At 36.2% G+C, this 18,762-nt stretch overlaps 1 protein-coding gene across 5 annotated transcripts in view; it reads left to right on the top strand.

Annotated features, from left to right (window-relative positions):
- The window catches only part of DENND4C (DENN domain containing 4C), a 71,613-nt gene that overhangs the window by 47,219 nt on the left and 5,632 nt on the right, over window positions 1-18,762 (top strand). For 2 of the 5 annotated variants that reach the window (XM_085326217.1, XM_085326218.1), the window contains exons 21-32: window positions 1,358-1,483; window positions 2,275-2,418; window positions 3,993-5,134; window positions 6,478-6,658; window positions 8,011-8,120; window positions 9,233-9,408; window positions 10,422-10,604; window positions 12,062-12,251; window positions 13,178-13,423; window positions 15,579-15,696; window positions 17,390-17,543; window positions 18,597-18,661. In XM_085326217.1, coding sequence (XP_085182343.1) covers window positions 1,358-1,483; window positions 2,275-2,418; window positions 3,993-5,134; window positions 6,478-6,658; window positions 8,011-8,120; window positions 9,233-9,408; window positions 10,422-10,604; window positions 12,062-12,251; window positions 13,178-13,423; window positions 15,579-15,696; window positions 17,390-17,543; window positions 18,597-18,661 — 2,835 coding nt within the window. Of the gene's footprint in view, window positions 1-1,357; window positions 1,484-2,274; window positions 2,419-3,992; window positions 5,139-6,477; window positions 6,659-8,010; window positions 8,121-9,232; window positions 9,409-10,421; window positions 10,605-12,061; window positions 12,252-13,177; window positions 13,424-15,578; window positions 15,697-17,389; window positions 17,544-18,596; window positions 18,662-18,762 lie in introns of those variants that run through there. The other 3 variants (XM_085326219.1, XM_085326220.1, XM_085326222.1) reach the window with 3 other exon arrangements.

Genomic DNA, 18,762 nt, shown 5'->3' with positions numbered 1-18,762 from the left:
TTCATGTTTTTGATATCCTGAGCCCTTCTTTAAAGAAAAATTTTGAGTCTGATTCCTGTGCTTCATTCAATATGCCTGTCTATATTACTGAACTTTCCTTCTCTCTGCTCTTTGTTGCTCTGCTTTTTGCTCTTTGCTGTCTCTTGGGTGCTGCATTTGTCCTTGGCTATCATGGTGTGGGGTGCAGACTTGTATGGTGTGAAGCCTTGGATGCACGTGTGCATTAATTCTACCCTTGAATGTTACTTCTGCAGGTAATTTGCCGATTTGTAGGATATTTTTTGCTCTGTGCAAAAGAGAAAGATTAACATTGCTGAAATGATGACAGAGAGAAAATAAGAATCATCATGTCGGAATTTACTTTTTTATATATATAAAAGGTTTTCTTACTTAGTATCCAAATGTGTTAATTGCTGGCTGCTCAAACTTTTAAGTTTAATTTTYTACCGGTTTACACTTGGGAGTTAAAATTACTTCTGTAATACATGCTGTAGATAAGTTTACACCTGTGTATCTGTGGTTTTTGTATCTTGAAGTTCTGTTGGAGGTTTTTGGAGCCTTCTAATACATTTCAATGTCCTATTCAATAATACTCTTTTTTTAATGCTGTCATATATCCTAGTAGGTGCTCAGAGGCATACCAAAGAACCCTGTTTAATGTGCTATGGAATGTGTCCCATATACTATTTGTTTATTTTCACATAAGCAGAAACACTTGAAACGAAAACTAGCCAAACAAAGAGGGCCTTTTTCATTTGTTTCCTGTGACAGATTTTTGGCCCACCATAAACTGCATTTTCAAGAATGTGTTATAGCATAGGTGATATCATGAAGTAATAGACTTTTAACTATTTAGTTTTAAAATATTTGTATATTACATTGTATGGCTACACTATAACACAAATATACAGTGTAGTTTATAGAAGATGTTTTAGAAATGTAATCACTGTTAGAAGTTGACTTAATTAGTGTGAGGACATGAATTTCTTCTGTATACACGAGACTAACTTGCCCAAAAATGAAGCATTTCTCTCTAATGAGAGGAGAAAGGAATGAAAAGAAATATTTCTGTGGCATTTCATAAAATACATTAAAGTTAGTTAGCGATCATAGTACTCCTGGTGGAACAACTTGTGTTTGATGTAATAATTAGCCTATAATATCCAAACTGACTTTTCTGATTTTCTCTGCTATCACCAAGTAGATCTGTGCACATACTAGCCATTTTGGTGATCTTACTCTGAATTTTTAAGGCAAAACCAAATGTGACACAAATTAATTTTGTTTCTTTGATTTTTTTTTAATTGAAAAACAAGTTTAGGAGGGAAAAACAACTTGTTTGTACTGCTTCTTACAGGTGGTCAGTCAGACCAGGGTTATGGATCCAAAGATGAACTCATAAGGGATGATGGAAATGGTCTTCACGTTACTGAAACACAAGTAGAGAAAGATACTTTTTCTAAAGTTGAAGATATAATGGGAGGTAAAGCATACATATTTACACCAATTAAAACAATTTTTGTAATTATACTTCATCCAAGTACTAAAAATACTTAAGGTATTGAATTCATAGTGTTGCCAGAGTCAAAATACAACCTTACATTATCTGATCAAAATTTGCAGTGCACTATTGAGAGGCAGTAGAATATGAGTAGACAAAATGTTTTTAAATTAATCTACTATAGATGGAAAGATTGGACGGGTTTGGAGGCACATGCCATCCTTTGTATTTCTTTCTTTTCATTTATGTGTTTGAAAACTTGGCCTTTTTTTTTCCAGCTATACCAGCTGACCTAGTAAAAGACATTATTTCATGCTATAAACTTGGCCTTGCTGTAGCATATAGTCATTTCCCATCCTCTTTCTTCTATCCAGGTTGTGTCCTTTGTTGTTCTATATTTTAAGTTCCCTGGTACTGAATTTGTGTCATATGATCTGTGTTACTAAAACCTTAATGTCAGTTAGGGTTTCTAATGCTGTCATTGTTCAAGTAACCCTACGTGAAAAAGAGTTGTGCTGTTCCTCCTCTCCTTTAATTAAGTGCAAAAATACCAAGGGAAATAATCAGCATAGGCTCTAATCTTGTAAACAGCTAAGCAGTCTCTGCGTGATACTGGGTATCACCATCTTCTGGGAAATACGCAGTACCTGGTATGACTGATCCTTTAAGGAGTAATTGCATGAGGGAACAGAGAGTATGAGTTTTCTATAACAGAGCATACGAAATCATCTATGCGAGTGAGTGAACTAAAGATCACATTCTCTTTCTTACAGAGATTTGTGGTACAGGAGAGCCTGGTGAAAAGCAACAGCTGAATATAGAAACTCACAGTCTAATGGACCCACCTGCTTGGGGTAACAGTATTGTGAAAGTTCCATCTGGCATTTTTGATAGCAGCAGAAGGAAAAACGGTGATGGTGAGTCACTGGATAAAACAAAGTTGATGTCCTCAACTTGTTATAATACATTGTTTTGCACCTTTTTGATGTCATTTCAAGAAATGAAATTTGCATGAGAGGTGCGAATGTTTGGCCCTGCCTTTTGTTTCAATAGTTATCCTTTGCAGATCGCTTAAAAGGAGTCTATATGAAACACAAGAAATTCCATCTGAATATGAGGAGGAATTTCTTTGCTGTGAGAGTGACGGAGCGCTCGCACAGGTTGCCCAGAGAGGTTGTGGAGTCTCCTTCTCTGGAGATATTCAAAACCCGCCTGGATGCAATTCTGTCTAACATGCTCTAGGTGACCTGCTTGAGCAGGGAGGTTGGACTAGATGATTTCCAGAGGTCCATTCYAACCTTAACCATTCTGTGATATATTCTGTGATGGGAGATCACTGTTGACTAGACTGATATCAGTATTTCCCCAGTTCCACGTGCACTGTTTCAGTAATGTACTAGAAAGCGAGGAGAATCAGAGACTCTACTCTTTGTCACCTGAGCATCCCTGACCTTGACAAAGTAATTTCGTTTATCCATGGCTTACTTTTCCCTATATTTAATCTGAGGACAATGCATACCTTCTTTGTAATATACAAAATATATTTACTTATCTTGAGATTTATGAGGAGGAGCATTTGTGGGTATGTAACAGCCAAATCTTGGGGCTTCTCCTACCCCATTATATTTGTTTTTGACTAAGGCCGTATCTCAGTATTTTTGTGGGTTGAGTAGCTCAGCAGCTGGACATGTAAGTCGTAAGTCAATGTGTAGCTGATAGCAAAGGATTGAATCTTGGACAAGAATTGGGCAGGCTGGCAACTAAACAAAAACCAGCATCATCATGAGACTGAAACAACCTTAGGATTATAGTACATGAGGTCCTTTCTTAGGATCTTTGTATAGTAGAACTACCATTCTTGTTAGAAGTAATCAGAAGTCAAAGTTTCTGCCTGGTTAACAATTTTTTGGGCGTAAATTACCCTGAGGGAATGAGAATACTTAGTGTTTTAGAGATGCTAACGTTTTTAGTTATTTTCTGCATATGATGATGCCATAAATAAAATCATGCTTCTGTGTTGTACGGACACAGTAGTCATCTTCAGAACTGGAATGAAGTATGGAATTTGATGTGTAGATCTGTTTGAATACAGTTCTGTACCAAAAAAGAAAATAACCATCACCAACAACAAAAACTCAAATACAAAGATAGAGTGCATTTTAACCTGTATTTTTATGTTCCTTTAGTTCATAGATGTAGTATGTGCTCGCACTTGGGGATTTGTACAGAGGATAAAGGTAGAATCTGTATACAGAATGAACCAGATGAGGCTTTGACCTTACAGAACACATGAGTTTTGATCCGCAAGATGCTCTTGCGGCCAGTAAAAAAAACTGCTAATAATAGTGTAACTTGTTAATAGATAACTTGAGACTGAAAATTTAGTAGCATTCACAGTTTTCTTACTGGTGAGACCACCACATGATTTCAGGAAATAAATTGCCAATTCTTGGTGACTATGGGAACCGTATTAATAGCTTTTTTCTTTCAGGAACGGGATCTAGCCCCCTGTTCGTAGCTCAGAATTCAACTGAAGATGTCTTTGACATTTCTACTGAGAAATCAAGTGAAAAAGGACAGAAGAGGCAGAAGTTCTTTTCAGAGAGAAGTTGCAGTTTCAGCAGTGAAAGCAGAGCAGGAATGCTGCTGAAAAAAGGCAGTTTGGACTTGCACTCTAGAGAAATAGCAATAATGATGGGAGCAGATGCCAAGATCCTAACAGCAGCTTTATCTGGGGCTAAAACTTCACCCTGTCATACTAATAAATCCCACAGCTTTGACAGTATTGGTGACCAGCAAGTTTCTGGTGCAAGTGACACTTACATTCGTATGAATGAGGGTGACTGGGAATTGGAGCATAGGTCTTCACCAGTGCTGGAAGAAGCTGGGGAGGGGCAAGAGCATCTGGAGAATGGAGGCAATGAGAATGTAGCCACAGAGGAAGTCATAGATTTCAAGCAGTTAAGTGAGTCCAAAAACCAGAAAACAGAATCTGAAGATGCAACAACTAAAAGGAATAGCTTTTATGGAGTGGTTAAGCCTGTTGAAAGAGAAGATGTTGAAGTGGGCTTGGACCCTTTATCTTTGCTGGCTACTGACAGCCTGCAACCAAGACATTTGGAACCTGAGGAAAAACTAGTGTCACCAGTTGCAGCACGCAATTTGGCAGATGAAATAGAGAACTATATGAATATGAAGAATCCCTTGGGTAGCAAGTTTCCCAGCATGGAACTGCACAAGCCAGTCAGGGAAGCAGAAGCCTCTAGTACACTTGCTCACTCCCAAGAAAGGAGGTCAAGCCTGCCTTTGGATCCTGTCCCACCACCTCCTGGGTCTTACGAAAATCGAAAGAGTCCTTCTGTCTCCAGATCCAAAACGTTCACTGGACGACCAAAACAACAGACTCATCCACGAGTTCAAAAGGAGCGGTCTTCGTCCCTAACAGGACTGGGTCGTTCTTCCCCACATGGCTCATTAGGATCTGTTGTAACAACTCTGTCAAATCTGAAGTTAGACAATATACTGTCTGGACCAAAAATGGATGTTCTGAAGTCAGGCATGAAACAGGCTGCCAATGTGGCCAGTAAAATGTGGGGAGCTGTAACCTCGGCATATAGTTACTCAGATGATGAGGCAAGTATATTTCAGTATGAAGAACTTGGGGAGGCAAAGTGAAAAGAGGGGGAGCAATAGCTTCTCTATCCGGAAGACTAAACCATAAAATTCTTATTAAGTACACTTTTATTAGCTAAGCAAAACTATTTTTTCTGTGGTGGAGTTTTGTCTGGGAAGTGACTTTGTAATGCCATTTGAAATGAAGAAGGTAATTTAAATGGTCTGGAAACAGTTTTGGAACGTGGGCTTTTTGGTATTAAAAAAAATTTTTCTCTCAAGAAACTACAATGAAAAGCTCTAGTAAGGACAAAATTAGATCACCTTAAGTTATATAATTCTTCCCGCTTATTTAAATAACAAGCAAAGGAGAAGGTAGCAAAGACGAATTGAATTCCAGAAACCTAAGAAGTCAGACTGGTGAGGATTAAAGTTGGAAGCACTGAAGGATAGCCTAAGCTGTAGTAGGCTGTTAGGTTTCCTTTGTGAGCACACTCGATCAACACAGTGGTGTTTTTTTTTTTTTTTTTTTTTTTTTTTTTTTTTTTTTTTTTTTTTTTTTTTTTTTTTTTTAGTAAAACATTTCAGAGTATAAGGGTATGAATCAAAAAGGAGATGGAGGGATTAATTTTATAACTTCTTCCTCTCCATATACATCTTGTTATTGTGTCTCCAAACGTACTTTTTTTTCCTCTTAGGAAGACCTCTGCTTTCTCCCTTCACGGGAGATTCTTTGAGAATCACTTGTCTCCCAGCTTCAGGCTGTTTACAAGATAGCTTCTTGATTCCTTTCTTAAATTCTGCCTTCTTTGCCTCACTTCCATAGAAGCGGGGAGAGATGGTTGTCTGGCTTACTTGGAACAGATTTAACTGATATTACCAGTAGGGTTCTTTCTACTAAAAACGATAGATGTTTTTCAAAAAAATTTGAACATTTTTTGCCTATGATAATAAGAAGTTACTGTGTTGTTGTTGTATCATTTTTTCTGGTACATGTCATTGCTATCTCAATCTTATCTCTTCAAAACTGAATTAGGATATTTTTCTGATAATTTCTGCTGTTCTTTTCTCCTGTTTAATGCTAGCCTTCCAAATCCCAAGGTCTGTGCCATTTGTCCTGTTCTCCTTTGTAATAAAGAAGTTACTCTCCCTGACACTTCGGTTGTCATTCAGTTTGATCATATTCTCACTACTCTTCTCTTAGTTTGCATAGGTTTAAGACACATCCTTAATGTACAGAATTTGTTACATATAAACTAATCTGCTACCTGAATTATGTATTATGATGAAGTGGAAGCAAAACAATGGATCTTGAAGCACTGAAAACACTGTGTTTTTTTGTTGTTTTTGTTGGTGTGTTAAAGGAAGAGAACAATCGACCAGACTTTACCTTTCCTATTGGTTTTGAAGATAATATTTTAGAAGAGAGTCTGTCATCAAGAACAGGAGTTCCAGGGCTAATAGCAAGTGAGCTTGCGCAAAGCACAACTAGTCTCGGTAGTAGCGGCAGCAGTGGAGATGTAGGAAGACAGCATTATACAGCAGGTGAGGTTTTCCTTCATGATTTGTTTATAAGGTAACTATTATAGTGAAATCATTCAGAACAATGTAGAAGCTACAGTAATTTGAAATTATTTCAAAGTGCTAAGATAAGATCAAATGATTAGGTACTCCTGTTTGTAAATTCTCTTGGCAGTACCAAATAGCTAATGCATCCCTCTTCGTTGAATGTGTTGAATGTTTTAAAATTGATACAAAATACGGGGATTTAAGTGTAAAAATACTCCTCCTGTTTGTGCAATCAAGAGATTCCTGATTTTTCTAGCTATGAAAAACCTGCTTAGTTAAGTAAAATTGTACTTTCCTGAGACTTCTTGATGTTAATACAGAAAATAAGATCAGTGTTCAAGAAGTTTTACAAAATTTAATAAAAACAAGTAAGACTTGATTTTTATTTTGACAAAAAGATATGTTRTTGAACCAGTTTTGGGTTTGATTTAGCTCCCTTTTTAATGCTTTAATAATAGAAATATCATAAATCCATCTGCATCAAGAGAGAAAGACCTATCCTGAGGACCAAACATGAGCTAGCAGTATCTGGCATAATGTGTCAAAAATGTTAAGTCTGAAGATGTATCTCCTAGTTCCAGTCAGTTAGGAGGGTTGTAAGAACTAAGTATAAGTGACAGCCATGGCGACAACTGTGAACAATGGGATATATAAGACTTGTTTGTAGGCATAAGTTTTAGCTGAAGAAACAAAGGTGCCTTCTTCATGAAGAGGAGACTCTGGTAGTGCCTTTGAATGGGAAAGCTTGACTGAGATTTTCAAAAGTACTGACAGTTTTCTTTTCTAAAACTGATTCTAGCCTTTTGCTTTAGATATATTCCAACTTCTTTCAGTCTTCTGGTCAAAGCTCATACCTCTGTAACCTAGTCTTACCTAAAGACAAGCTGTTTTATTGCAACATTAGCCAGGGGCACTTAGGCACGATAGTGGCATGGCTAACACGATGCATTGAATTTATAGTATCTKTTTATTTGTTATTTGTATATAGATGAACCATTGAGGAAATCTTGAACAATTGTACTGGAGTATGTGTATTGAACAATTTTATTGCTCTTTGCCTTTCTTTATTATTTCTTTGTGTTTTCAGAATTCAGTTATTGATGCTATTTTTCCTTTTGCCAATTTGTTAGGTCTTGTGTTAGACAAAAATAACTTTGAAACGTTAATCACAGAAAGTATATTTTATATATTGTAATATCAATAAAGTTAGTTACACAATCTTTGGAGAGCTTCTGTTTCCACTTTCTTGCTCAAACAAAATTCTGTTTTACAGGAATAATAAACTACTCTTTACTTGAATAAAGAGCCTAACTGCTGTTTCTGTACAGGTGAAGTTTTGTTTCCAAGAAGTACAAAGGTTCTGGATTCTGAGAAGTCAGAGCACAGCTCTTCCCATAATACTAGTTTATCTAGTATTTTCCAGAACTATGCGATGGAGGTAAGATTAATAAATTTGTAGATGGAAGACGTAATTATATAATAAGGCCAAATGCACTAATTGCCTGTTCAGCTGGGTTGTGATTGGAGCTTTCATAATTCAAAATATTCCATATTTTTTCCTCAGATTTTTGACACTTTTAGTTCATGGTGTGGCAGTAACATTTGAAAAGTGTTTTAAGTGCTTTAGTATATCTCTGTTATATAGAGAAAGAAAAGAAATAATTAAGGGAAGGGGCAAAATTGGGAGTACTGCAGAACTTAAGAAGGAAGCAACATGATTTCTTATTTGAAGCTTTTATATATGTATATATATAAAAAAATATATATATATAAATATATATAAAAAAGTATGTGTGTGTGTATATATATATATGATGGATTGTTACTGGGTAACTGGCTTAGGATGCGCCTCTCTGTTCAGTTTTTGCTTGTAGATGCTTTCAGACTTAAGAGATATAAGCAATGGATTTTTTTTTTTTTTTTTTTTTTTGCTTGTATAGTTTTCTTTTTTGTTTGTTTTTTTTAAGATCTATGCCTGTCAAACTTCTGGACCATGTTATGTAAGGGACACAGCACAGTAAATAAAATAATGTTGATTTTGTGGGGGGTGAGGGTGAGTTTGTTTGTTTCCTATGAGGATGAAACAATGAAGTAATAGGAGGTATAAAAGTAAGGATTATAAAGCATATTTTTTTTAACTAGTGCAGAATTATTTTTGATGGTATTTTCTCTGGTTCTTGGTCTAGTCTAGTGATGAGACTTTTAAGAGGTAAGAATCAACTTTTGTTTTTTGTTGTAATTTTTTTTAAGCGAATGTACTTTGGATTTTGTATATGTTGAAGGCTTTACAGTGGTGAAAAATTGCCAGTGCTAAATTTAGGGGTAATGCTTTTTCCAGGTCTCAAACTACCTATCAAAAATTTACTTCAGGGGTAAAAGTTATACAGAAAAATCTGAGTGCAGTGAGAAAGTACTAATAAATCTCATATTTCCAGACCCTAAGCATTCTCTAACTTAACCTAATAAAGCCCTGTAGATACTAATCCTATAAAGCCAGTTATAAAACAATTCTAAAATAAAACTGATAATATTGATTCTTTGATGTTTTAGGTGTTGATGTCAAGCTGCTCTCAGTGCAGAGCTTGCAGTGCTTTGGTTTATGATGAGGAAATTATGGCTGGATGGACAGCAGATGATTCAAACTTGAACACCACCTGTCCTTTCTGTAAAAGTACTTTTCTACCTTTACTTCAAGTTGAATTTAAAGACTTGCGGGGCTCTGCAAGGTTAGTTTTACAGATGCTTTGTTTCTGCCTTTGTACTTTGTACACGGTAACATTTATTCAGAAAAGTATCTTAGTTATATCTCCTGGTAGTTTTAGCTAGATGTGCTAGAGTATGCCATTGCTTACTGGGCAGCTGTGATTGCATTTCAGTACTGCATGCAGTAATTACACATTTTATAAACCATTGAAACTTGTAGTAAAAATAGAGGAAGAAGCAAAGAATTTTGATTTGTTGCTTTTTGGTGTTTTACCACTTTTTTGTGAAGCAAAAAAATTGTGAAGCAATGCTAAAACTGAAGGCAAAGAAGTCTTCCAATATCAAATTTACTAAAACTTCTCTATAACATATCCTAGAGAAGGTTTTCAGTTACAGATGCTCCAGCTTATTATTTCTCTGGTAGTTCTYCAATTTACTTACAGCTTCTCAACTTAACTATTTTTACCTCTTCTAAATTGCATTGTGGAGACTGGAACTGAAACCTTTCTCAGGTTAACTTAAAATGGGTCCTCACTGTAATTGTTACTGCTGTGAACTACAGCTTGTTAGTTATCTTTAATGCTGAAGCAGAATGTCTATATTGTGTGTACTTGCAATATCTCTAGAAAGCAAAGTATATTCCTGTTACACTGTGTCTATGCTGGTATATGATCTCTCAGGTCTCGGGTTTGTTAAAATAGTAACCACTTTCAGTGATGTGCAAGCTATCAGTGATTGATGGGAACTAGTTATAAACAGCAAATTCACTTGTAATTTTGCCACCACCAGAATAAGCTTTCATACGTTGCAGACCAGATCTATGCATGTGTTGATTTACTTTTCTACGTAAGTTTCAGTGAAGCAGATAGAATGAAATTGTGTCTTCTTGTCCAATATGCTTGATTTTTTAAAAAAAAACTTTTAAGTGTTCTTATTTTTGTTCTTTCCTGAAAGCAAATTCTAACTTTTAAAATGATACTATCCTTACATCTTAACCTTCCTATTTTTGCTCCCTTCTGTTTGTGCTGTAACTTAGCTTTTTTCTGAAGCAAAGTACCTCTGGAGATAGTTTACAGAGTGGTAACATTCCATTAACCACGGATCCTGTGGAGCAGAAACTCTTGTCCAGTCCAGCTGTTGCTGATCTGATCAGTTTTTCTGATCACCCACAGTCTAGCCATACCATAGTGGAAGAAACTAGCTCTACAGCTGAACAGAGGTGAGTAGAATTGGAATCAGCACTTAGCAGAAAATCAGTAGTTTTTCTCCTCTTCCAGAATGAAGATTGGCTTGTGTGCCAAATAGTGCGGAAATATAATTGTAATTACTGTAATTGGTGTTCTCATGTTCTTTTCACATGTTCTAAGTGTGCGAAGTAATAGGTAAAAGGTTCTACTGACTGTTGTTAAAACCTCTGCAGCTTTTAAAGACACACAGAAAGTATTTCTTCTTTCCTTGTGTTTAGAATTTAATGCAGCAGGACAAAGGATTGTGGGGAAAAAATAAGTCCTTCTGCTGGGACTCTCTTTGAGAGAAAGCCTTTGGAGTGCCCAGAACTTCCTTTGTTCATGTATTCAATGACAAATAATACTGCTGTAACACTGAAACAGAGAAAAACGATAAAGGATTTGAAACAGTTTGAGAAAATAAACTTTAGAGGGAAGATGTCATGTTGGAAGAGGAGAGAACTGAAACAGTGCTACTGTGAACTCTGAATTTTTCTGTGGGATTTGTTGATGTTCTGTCAGCTTTGTATTTTCATAACTTTTTGACTTGGAAATCTCAAACATCTCTGGCTAATGTCTGTGTCGGACTATTAAAGCTTCAGTAAATGTAGTGATAGTTGGTCTTAATATTCTGAAATGGAAAGTTGAAACTGCTGTATGTTAATCTCTTATAACTGCCATATATTTTTAACAAAAGCCAGACAAACTCAGGAATGAAAGTCACTGCTAAATTAATCTGTTTGCAGTTTATTTGGGGGGAGACTTCCCCCCACCCCCCAGGTGGCAGGAGTGAGGAGACTGCAAAATAGGTTTTTTTTTTTTTTTTTTTTTTTTTTTAATCAATTATGAGGGACATGAAGTTAATATTCTAAAATTTGCAGGCAGTTGAACTGTTAGTTAAATTTGAGAAGCCAGATACAGGATTTTGCTTAAATTATCTATTTGGAGGAGTTTGATGCTTTAAAATTTTTTTAGTTATATGGGCTTGCAATTATCAGTTGTTTTCTATAAACATTTTTCGTGAGCTTATGACTTTCAGGGAAAGTAAACATAAAACGAAGAGGAGGTAAAAATGAGCATTGTCTGAACAATATAATCTTTGTATATTGGCAAAACTATGCATTGCTATTTCTAAGCAAGGTAAAGCTGTATTGGAACAATGGTAGCTACTGCAGAACTGCAGCACTTCCAGGTTTATCCCTCTGATTATACTCAGTTGCTTTTTTGAAGGAGGGTCATGTTGTTCTGAGAAGTATGTGTATGTACAGGGGGAGGAGGGGACTTTCTTTTTTGCGGGGGGTGTTTTTCCCCAAGCTGCAGAGCTAAGCAGACAAATAGAGGAAGTTGGCTGGGGGATACTTACTTGGCATCCTTTCTCTGCTTCCTTTCTGTTGCCATAAGACTGCTGAGTTAGTTCACAGTAGCATATTCTGTTCTAAAATCCGAACAGTGACATTGCAGAAGAACAGAGCATAGGCCCCAGAACTATAAAGTCATCTACCAATAATCCATCAAAAAAAGGAGCATCTTTGACGAGGAGCCACAGTGTTGGAGGTCCACTGCAAAACATTGATCTCTCCCAGAGACCATCTCATGGTGTTTCAACAGTTAGTCTTCCAAATAGTTTGCAAGAAGTTGTGGTAAGTTTAGAAATTGCTCATCAGTTGATAACAAAATATTTAATACAATGAACTTGAAGTGAATAATAATCCTACTAGTGGCATTGTTGGATAGTTTGGATGTGAGCATGATTCAGTGTATTACCATGTATGTATCACAGATAAATCTTGGTGTCTTCTGTGTTCAGTTCATCTGAAAGTCTCTCAGGAATTGCTTCTTCAGTATACTATACAAACAGTACCACTTGATTTGAAATACTTTCCTCAGAGGTACAAAGCTTCTCTTTATATTTCTGAAACTGTAAATTTTCTTAAAAATAACCCAAGTTCTACAATAGATTGAACACTACTGCAGAGAGCATTCTGTTAAAAGAGTGAAAAGCCATTTGTTTTCAGGCATTTACTCACACCTTTTCCTAATGCTCCAGTAGGCTCATCTGTTAGGGTGGACAGGAGAATGTAAGAGGGAATATTGAATCTGTTACGTTATCCTTACATGTGAAACAAGGAATTTCTCCTCCCTTCACTGGCTATTTATTGGTGAAAAACTGTCTTCACTCAGTATATGAACTCACAGTTTAGTGCTATAGATGATGCAACTACTGTCATATTTTTGCCATCTCTAATACCACTGTATTAGATAGCCTGATTAGACTCAAAATGCTAAACTCAAAACAGAAGATAAAACAGATTAGTAATTATCCTTTTTTACATAATGGAAAAGGAGACTTCAAGTGATTGTTCTGTAAGGTTAAGAAGCATCTCTACAGTCAAAATTGCTGGTACTATTAAAGCTGTTCTACGTTCACTCATTCCAGAGTGGAACTCCCTCCAAATATTAATAACTACTGTGGAATCAGGGATTTTCAAGGGAAATAACTCAGAAGAGTATTTCTGGAAGAAAATGTTTGACTTAATAAAATAACAATTTTTCTTGGTCTTTCTAGGATCCTTTAAGAGAAAGGCCTAACCCTCTTCCTGTTTCTGTACCATACTTGAGCCCTTTGGTACTGCGTAAAGAGCTTGAATCATTGCTGGAAAATGAGGGAGAGCAAGTAATTCATACATCCAAATTCATTAATCAACATCCCATAATTTTCTGGAACTTAGTGTGGTATTTCCAACGGTTGGATCTACCTAGTAACTTACCTGGGCTCATTCTAACATCTGAACACTGTAATGATGGTGTGCAGGTAAGTGCCATCCCCATAACGGAATTGCAAATATCTTAATATTAAACTGGAGCATGTTTTGTTTTGTTATATTCAGATGGAACTTACCGTGTTTCAATTTGTACTTACTGTATCTTGTCCTGTCACTAGGCACCACTGTCCAAGAGTCTAGCTCAGTTGTCTTTCTGTTCCCCTCATTCYCCCATCAGATATTTAAACTTGCTGGTAAAGTGAGCCTTTTCTTCTCCAAGTTAAAAAGTCCCAGTTCTCTCTGCCTTTCCTCATATCACAGATGCTCCAGTCCCTTAACAATCTTAGCCTTTTGCTGGACTTGTGTCATAACTCTCTTGTATTGGGGAGCCAGAACTGGACCCAGCGCGTGAGATGTCACCTCACCAGGGCTGACTAGAAGGAAAGAATCACCTCCCTTGACATAGTGGCAGCATTCTCTCTAATGCAGCCCAGGATATCATTGGCTTTGCTGCAAGGACACATTGCTAGCTCATTGTCAGCTTGTCTGCCAGAACCACAGGGCCTTCTCTGCAGAGCTGCTTTGCAGCTGATCAGCCCCCAGCCTGTCCTGCTACATGGGGTTACATCTTCTGAGGTGCAGGATTCTGCACTTCCCTTTGACCTTCATGAGGCTTCTGCCTGCCCATTTCTCCATATTGTCAAGGTCCCTCTCAATGGCAGCACAGCCTTCTGGTGTATCAACCGCTCCTTCCAGTTTTGTATCATCAGCAAACTTGCTGAGGATACACTCTGCCCCATCACACAGGTCATTAATGAAGATATTACACTGTATTGGACCCAGTATTAACCCCAGAGATACACCACTAGTTTCTGTCTTCTACTTCATGCCCACAACCTTCTGAGCCTGGCAGTTCAGCCAGTTTTCAGTTTACTCACTGTCCACTTACCTACCCTGTACTTCATCCACCTGTGTATGAGAAAGTCATGGGATACAGTGTCAAAAGCCTTACTCAAGTCAACACAGACAACATCCACTGCTTTCCCCACATCTTCCCAGCCAGTCGTTCCATCGTAGAAGGCTATTGGATCGGTGACACATGATTTCTCCTTTGTGAATCCATGCTAACTACTCACGATCACCTTACTGTCTGTCATGGGCCTGGAAACGGTATCCAGGATTAGTTACTCCATCACCTTCCAAAATTTCATTATTTTAAAAACACAGCAAAAGAACATGGAACGCTAGAGTATTTTCTTTTTCCCATTGTAAAGAGCAGATGATTTTTCAGATACTTGTGACTTGTGTATGTGTACAGTCTTTAATGGGTATTTTTACACAACACACATGATTTTCTGTCTACTTACGTATATACTTCAGTTCTTAAGTTTTCTTCCTCATTTTCCAAAAACCCCGCCTAAAAGCCTATCTAGAATAGTTTTCCTAGAAATGTAACTGAAGACCTATGAAATCTAAAGTATAATGGAAAAATACACTTCATTAGCAGGTAAACTCATGAGATGGGGCATAATATTTGATTATTGATAGTTTGGATTCATAGACTAGTGGCAATTTTTCTATGTCCAGTAATTCTAACTGTATTAGGCATTCTAGAAGCACTTAGATCCATAAAATAATTCTGAGAGACAGGACACTCATAACAACAGTCCATAATGGAAATAAATTTTTAGTATTTTTCTGCAAATACAGATTTTTCTTAGTTTTGGGGAATATAAAACATGCACAGGCATACCAAATCTTACTTGGGTCAGAAAACATTAAGGTATATTGCAGCAAGTAGTACAACAAGGTAACTTGTTTGATAGTGGACAAAGAACAGTTTAGGGTAATATAAGTATTTTCTAAAATAACCGTAGAAAACTGAGTGGTCTACATTAAGCTAAATTAAAAATGGCCACTAGGCATTGCAGTACAAGCTCTGTTCCCCTTCTATCCCAGTAAAGAGGGAGCACACCGGGATGTCTGTTTGCCAGCCTTCTTGCACTGTTCTTTAAATACTTCACTCTGGCTACTTTCAGGCACTTGCTTTTGTTGTGTGTAATTTCCTGTAGGAGAGGGTGAATAAAGTAAAGATGAATAAGCCTTTTTTGGTCTGCAAAAACCAGTAAAAGAGTAGCCTTTTAAATACATAAACAATCATGTAGTGATTTTTCTTGAACATTTTTCTTTTTCTCATGATTTTAGCTTCCTTTGACATCTCTTGCTCAAGATAGCAAGCTAGTATATATTCATCTTCTATGGGACAATATTAACCTCCACCAGGAGCCCGGGGAGCCCCTGTATATATCTTGGAGAAATTTCAGTAAGTAAAATAAGGGTTACGGAAAGGAGATGGAACAGGCCATAGAAAGAAATTGTTGTTTTACAGTATCTTAAATTTACAGATCCCATAAGATAGGAAAATWCTTTCGGTATGTGAAGCATCTACCATCCCTTAGGTACTTAATATAGTCTAAATATCAAATTATTGGTGAAAATATCTTCCTGTGTGAAAAGGTATGTATTCTGTCCTTTGTATGTCATATAAAAGGAGGAAGAGAGCATATAATCTAAATGTAGTGTTAGATAAGCTTCATTCAATTTGAATTTTTTGCTGCATCATCCTATTATATTTATACAGCTATGAGAAAGAAGACTGTAAAACAAAAGATTATCTTGCATTTTTATAAATGAATGAAAGTTCCCAATTACCATCAATATGCAAATTTGGTAATCTACTTGACTGTCATAAAAATAAGATTCAAGATAATCTTTGTTAGCTGTAGTTTCATTTGGAAAGAAGAAAAGGCATCACATAAGCAGGCTGTTTCTGCAATCTCTGGGATTCTATTACATACAATCAGTGAAATGCCACTGTTGTCCCAAACTTCTTGGTTTATTTTAATGTTAAGAACTATACTAAAAATTACATAGCATGCTAATTCTGATCTTAAGGAAAGGGTTTGTCCTAAAGGTCCTAAACATAAGCATATTGATCAGAAAATTCCAGTGAGAGCACAGAGTAAGATTCAGTGTTTCCCTTGGTTTTAACAAGAGCGTATTGATTTAGACATAGCGTATGAAAAGCATCCTAAATCATACAGATAAGAATGAAGATACATAAATATACATACTCTATGTAAATTAAAGAGCAAAAGTCCTTTTTTTTAATGTTGCTATGCTGGAAGAAATGTAGGATTTGCTCTACAGCAGGGTCAGAAAATACTTGGAAAACAGAAAATTATACTTGTAAACCATAATACATATCAAGTTGATGAAGACCTCAGGACAGCATGGTTTTATGATTCTTAGCCTTGTATTCATTTATACACCATTACAAACCATGTTTGTTATCTAGTTTGTAACTTCTAAATGCCTTGCTTCTTATTAGGAAATTGACTTATTACTTCTTGAATCACTGTTTTCCAAAGAATAGCGGTTAAATATGATTCTGGAAGTGGCAGTGTAAGCAACAAATCATGATGGTAGATGTAGTGTTAAATTTATTTCAGTTTAATGTAGTTACACATTTTCTGTTTCAGTTTTCATGTTGCTGCCATCTACAGTATGTAGCCCAAGTTTATCAAACAGTTTGATGTGGCTTTCAAGAAGGACTTTGATTTAAAAAAAAAAAAAGAAAAAGAAAATACTATCACATTTCCTTTTCTCCCCCCCCCCTTTGTATAAAAATAGCTGCCTTAGGCTTAAAAATAAAAGTTCGTTCAGAGTAAAGACATCAGTCTGAGCTAACAAACCATCATAGGCAACATAACAAACTGAAGACTCTTCAATTTCTTTTACTTCTATCATATGAAAGGTATTTCACATGGATAATCAATGCATCCTGTCACATTTGTGATGAAGCAAAGACTGTAAATGGGCAAAGCCATTCAACTTCAACTAATTTCTACAAATATATACAGAATCTCTACTTGTTTTATTTTCTGGAATCTTCTGTTTACTGACATGTAAAAGATCTTTACTATTTAAGTAACCTGAGCTATTGCATTTCCCAGATTCTGTTGAGAAGAGATCCTGTACAATGGCAGAAGATCAGCAGGCAACAAATGCCTTGTTAGAGAACATCAAACTAAGTATTCAACACAATAATGTTGTTAAACCAATCAACCTGCTTCTACAGAAAGTTAAACCAGATGTCAAACGACAGAGGTAAAGGGCTATCTCTTATTTTCTCCATACCCAAGGTAACAAGATTAGACTATAGGTAATTCACAAAACTCTTTGAGAAATACTCAATTTCATTTGTGTCTACTGAATGCTGTTTATCTTTGTGTGTGCTGTTAACAAACAGATGTACTAACACATTTATAATTTATCCAAATCAAATGGGTAAATGTAATTCTCTGCTCAAAACGGACCTTTCACAAATGAGTAAGAAAAGTGCAGTAACTGACTATGCAGGTTTGGGTGTTGCTGCAGATCTAACAAGATAGTACAAATGTGCAGCAGTCTGAAGGCTTCTGGAATATTCTCCAAACTACTTAGAGATAACTACTGAAATTCTACTAATCAGGAGTACTGGCCAAGAAAAGTCAATGTAACATAGTCATCAAAGGCAGACCTGTAAAAATACTGTGTATGTTTTGCCATCTGCACTGCAATTCAGAGGGCTTCCTATGCTACCATTGTACTAAAAACACCCTACAGTAAATTGTAGCAGGTATGTGTTCAGGAGTCCATCATGGTAGGTTGATCTTTGGTGCTGTAGTTTGTTGTTGCTAAAAGCAAACAAATAATCTGCCTAAAGAAGAAACTTTATCAGATCCACGAAAAAATAATGTCCGATTGTTAAATAATATCCATTTCTGAGATAAATCTTGGTTTTCTGAAGCTGAAAACAAAGCATAGCTGATCAGTGAAATAAGGCTGCTGCCTGTCTTTCACCCTCAAGGAAGAATTAATAAATAAGTGATTCTTAACTTTATATTTCTTATTATTTTGAAGTCTTTGTGGCACACTGAATAGCAAGACTATGATATCATAACTGCTGGCATTTTGTCATAATATGAGTTAGGGGAAATATTCAGGCATGAGAAGACCTTAAGGTAGTAACTGTGTAGATCAGTTATCTTCTTCACGAGCAAGATTAACAGAACGTTTGAAGAAACTACATAACGGAAGATAGTGCTGTCTTCAACACTAGATTTCTAAATTTAGGGTAGTTGGTGCTTTCATTGACTCATCTTTCAAAACATTTCTTAGGAGTTTTTACAGAGAAATCCTTTTCCTGTCTCTGGTCTCTCTTGGAAGAGAGAATATTGACATTGGTAAGTAAAAATACCTAAAAATACACACTTAGTGTTTGTGCATGAAATAGATGAATACTTTGTATGCAATTTTAAAAAATAAATAAAAATGAAAACTTCTT

The sequence above is a fragment of the Rhea americana genome, unplaced genomic scaffold (genome assembly GCF_003343005.1).
Source record: "Rhea americana isolate MKP2758 unplaced genomic scaffold, rheAme1 scaffold_129, whole genome shotgun sequence".
Classification (NCBI taxonomy): Eukaryota; Metazoa; Chordata; class Aves; order Rheiformes; family Rheidae; genus Rhea; species Rhea americana.
This window is presented reverse-complemented; position numbering and strand designations above follow the sequence as displayed.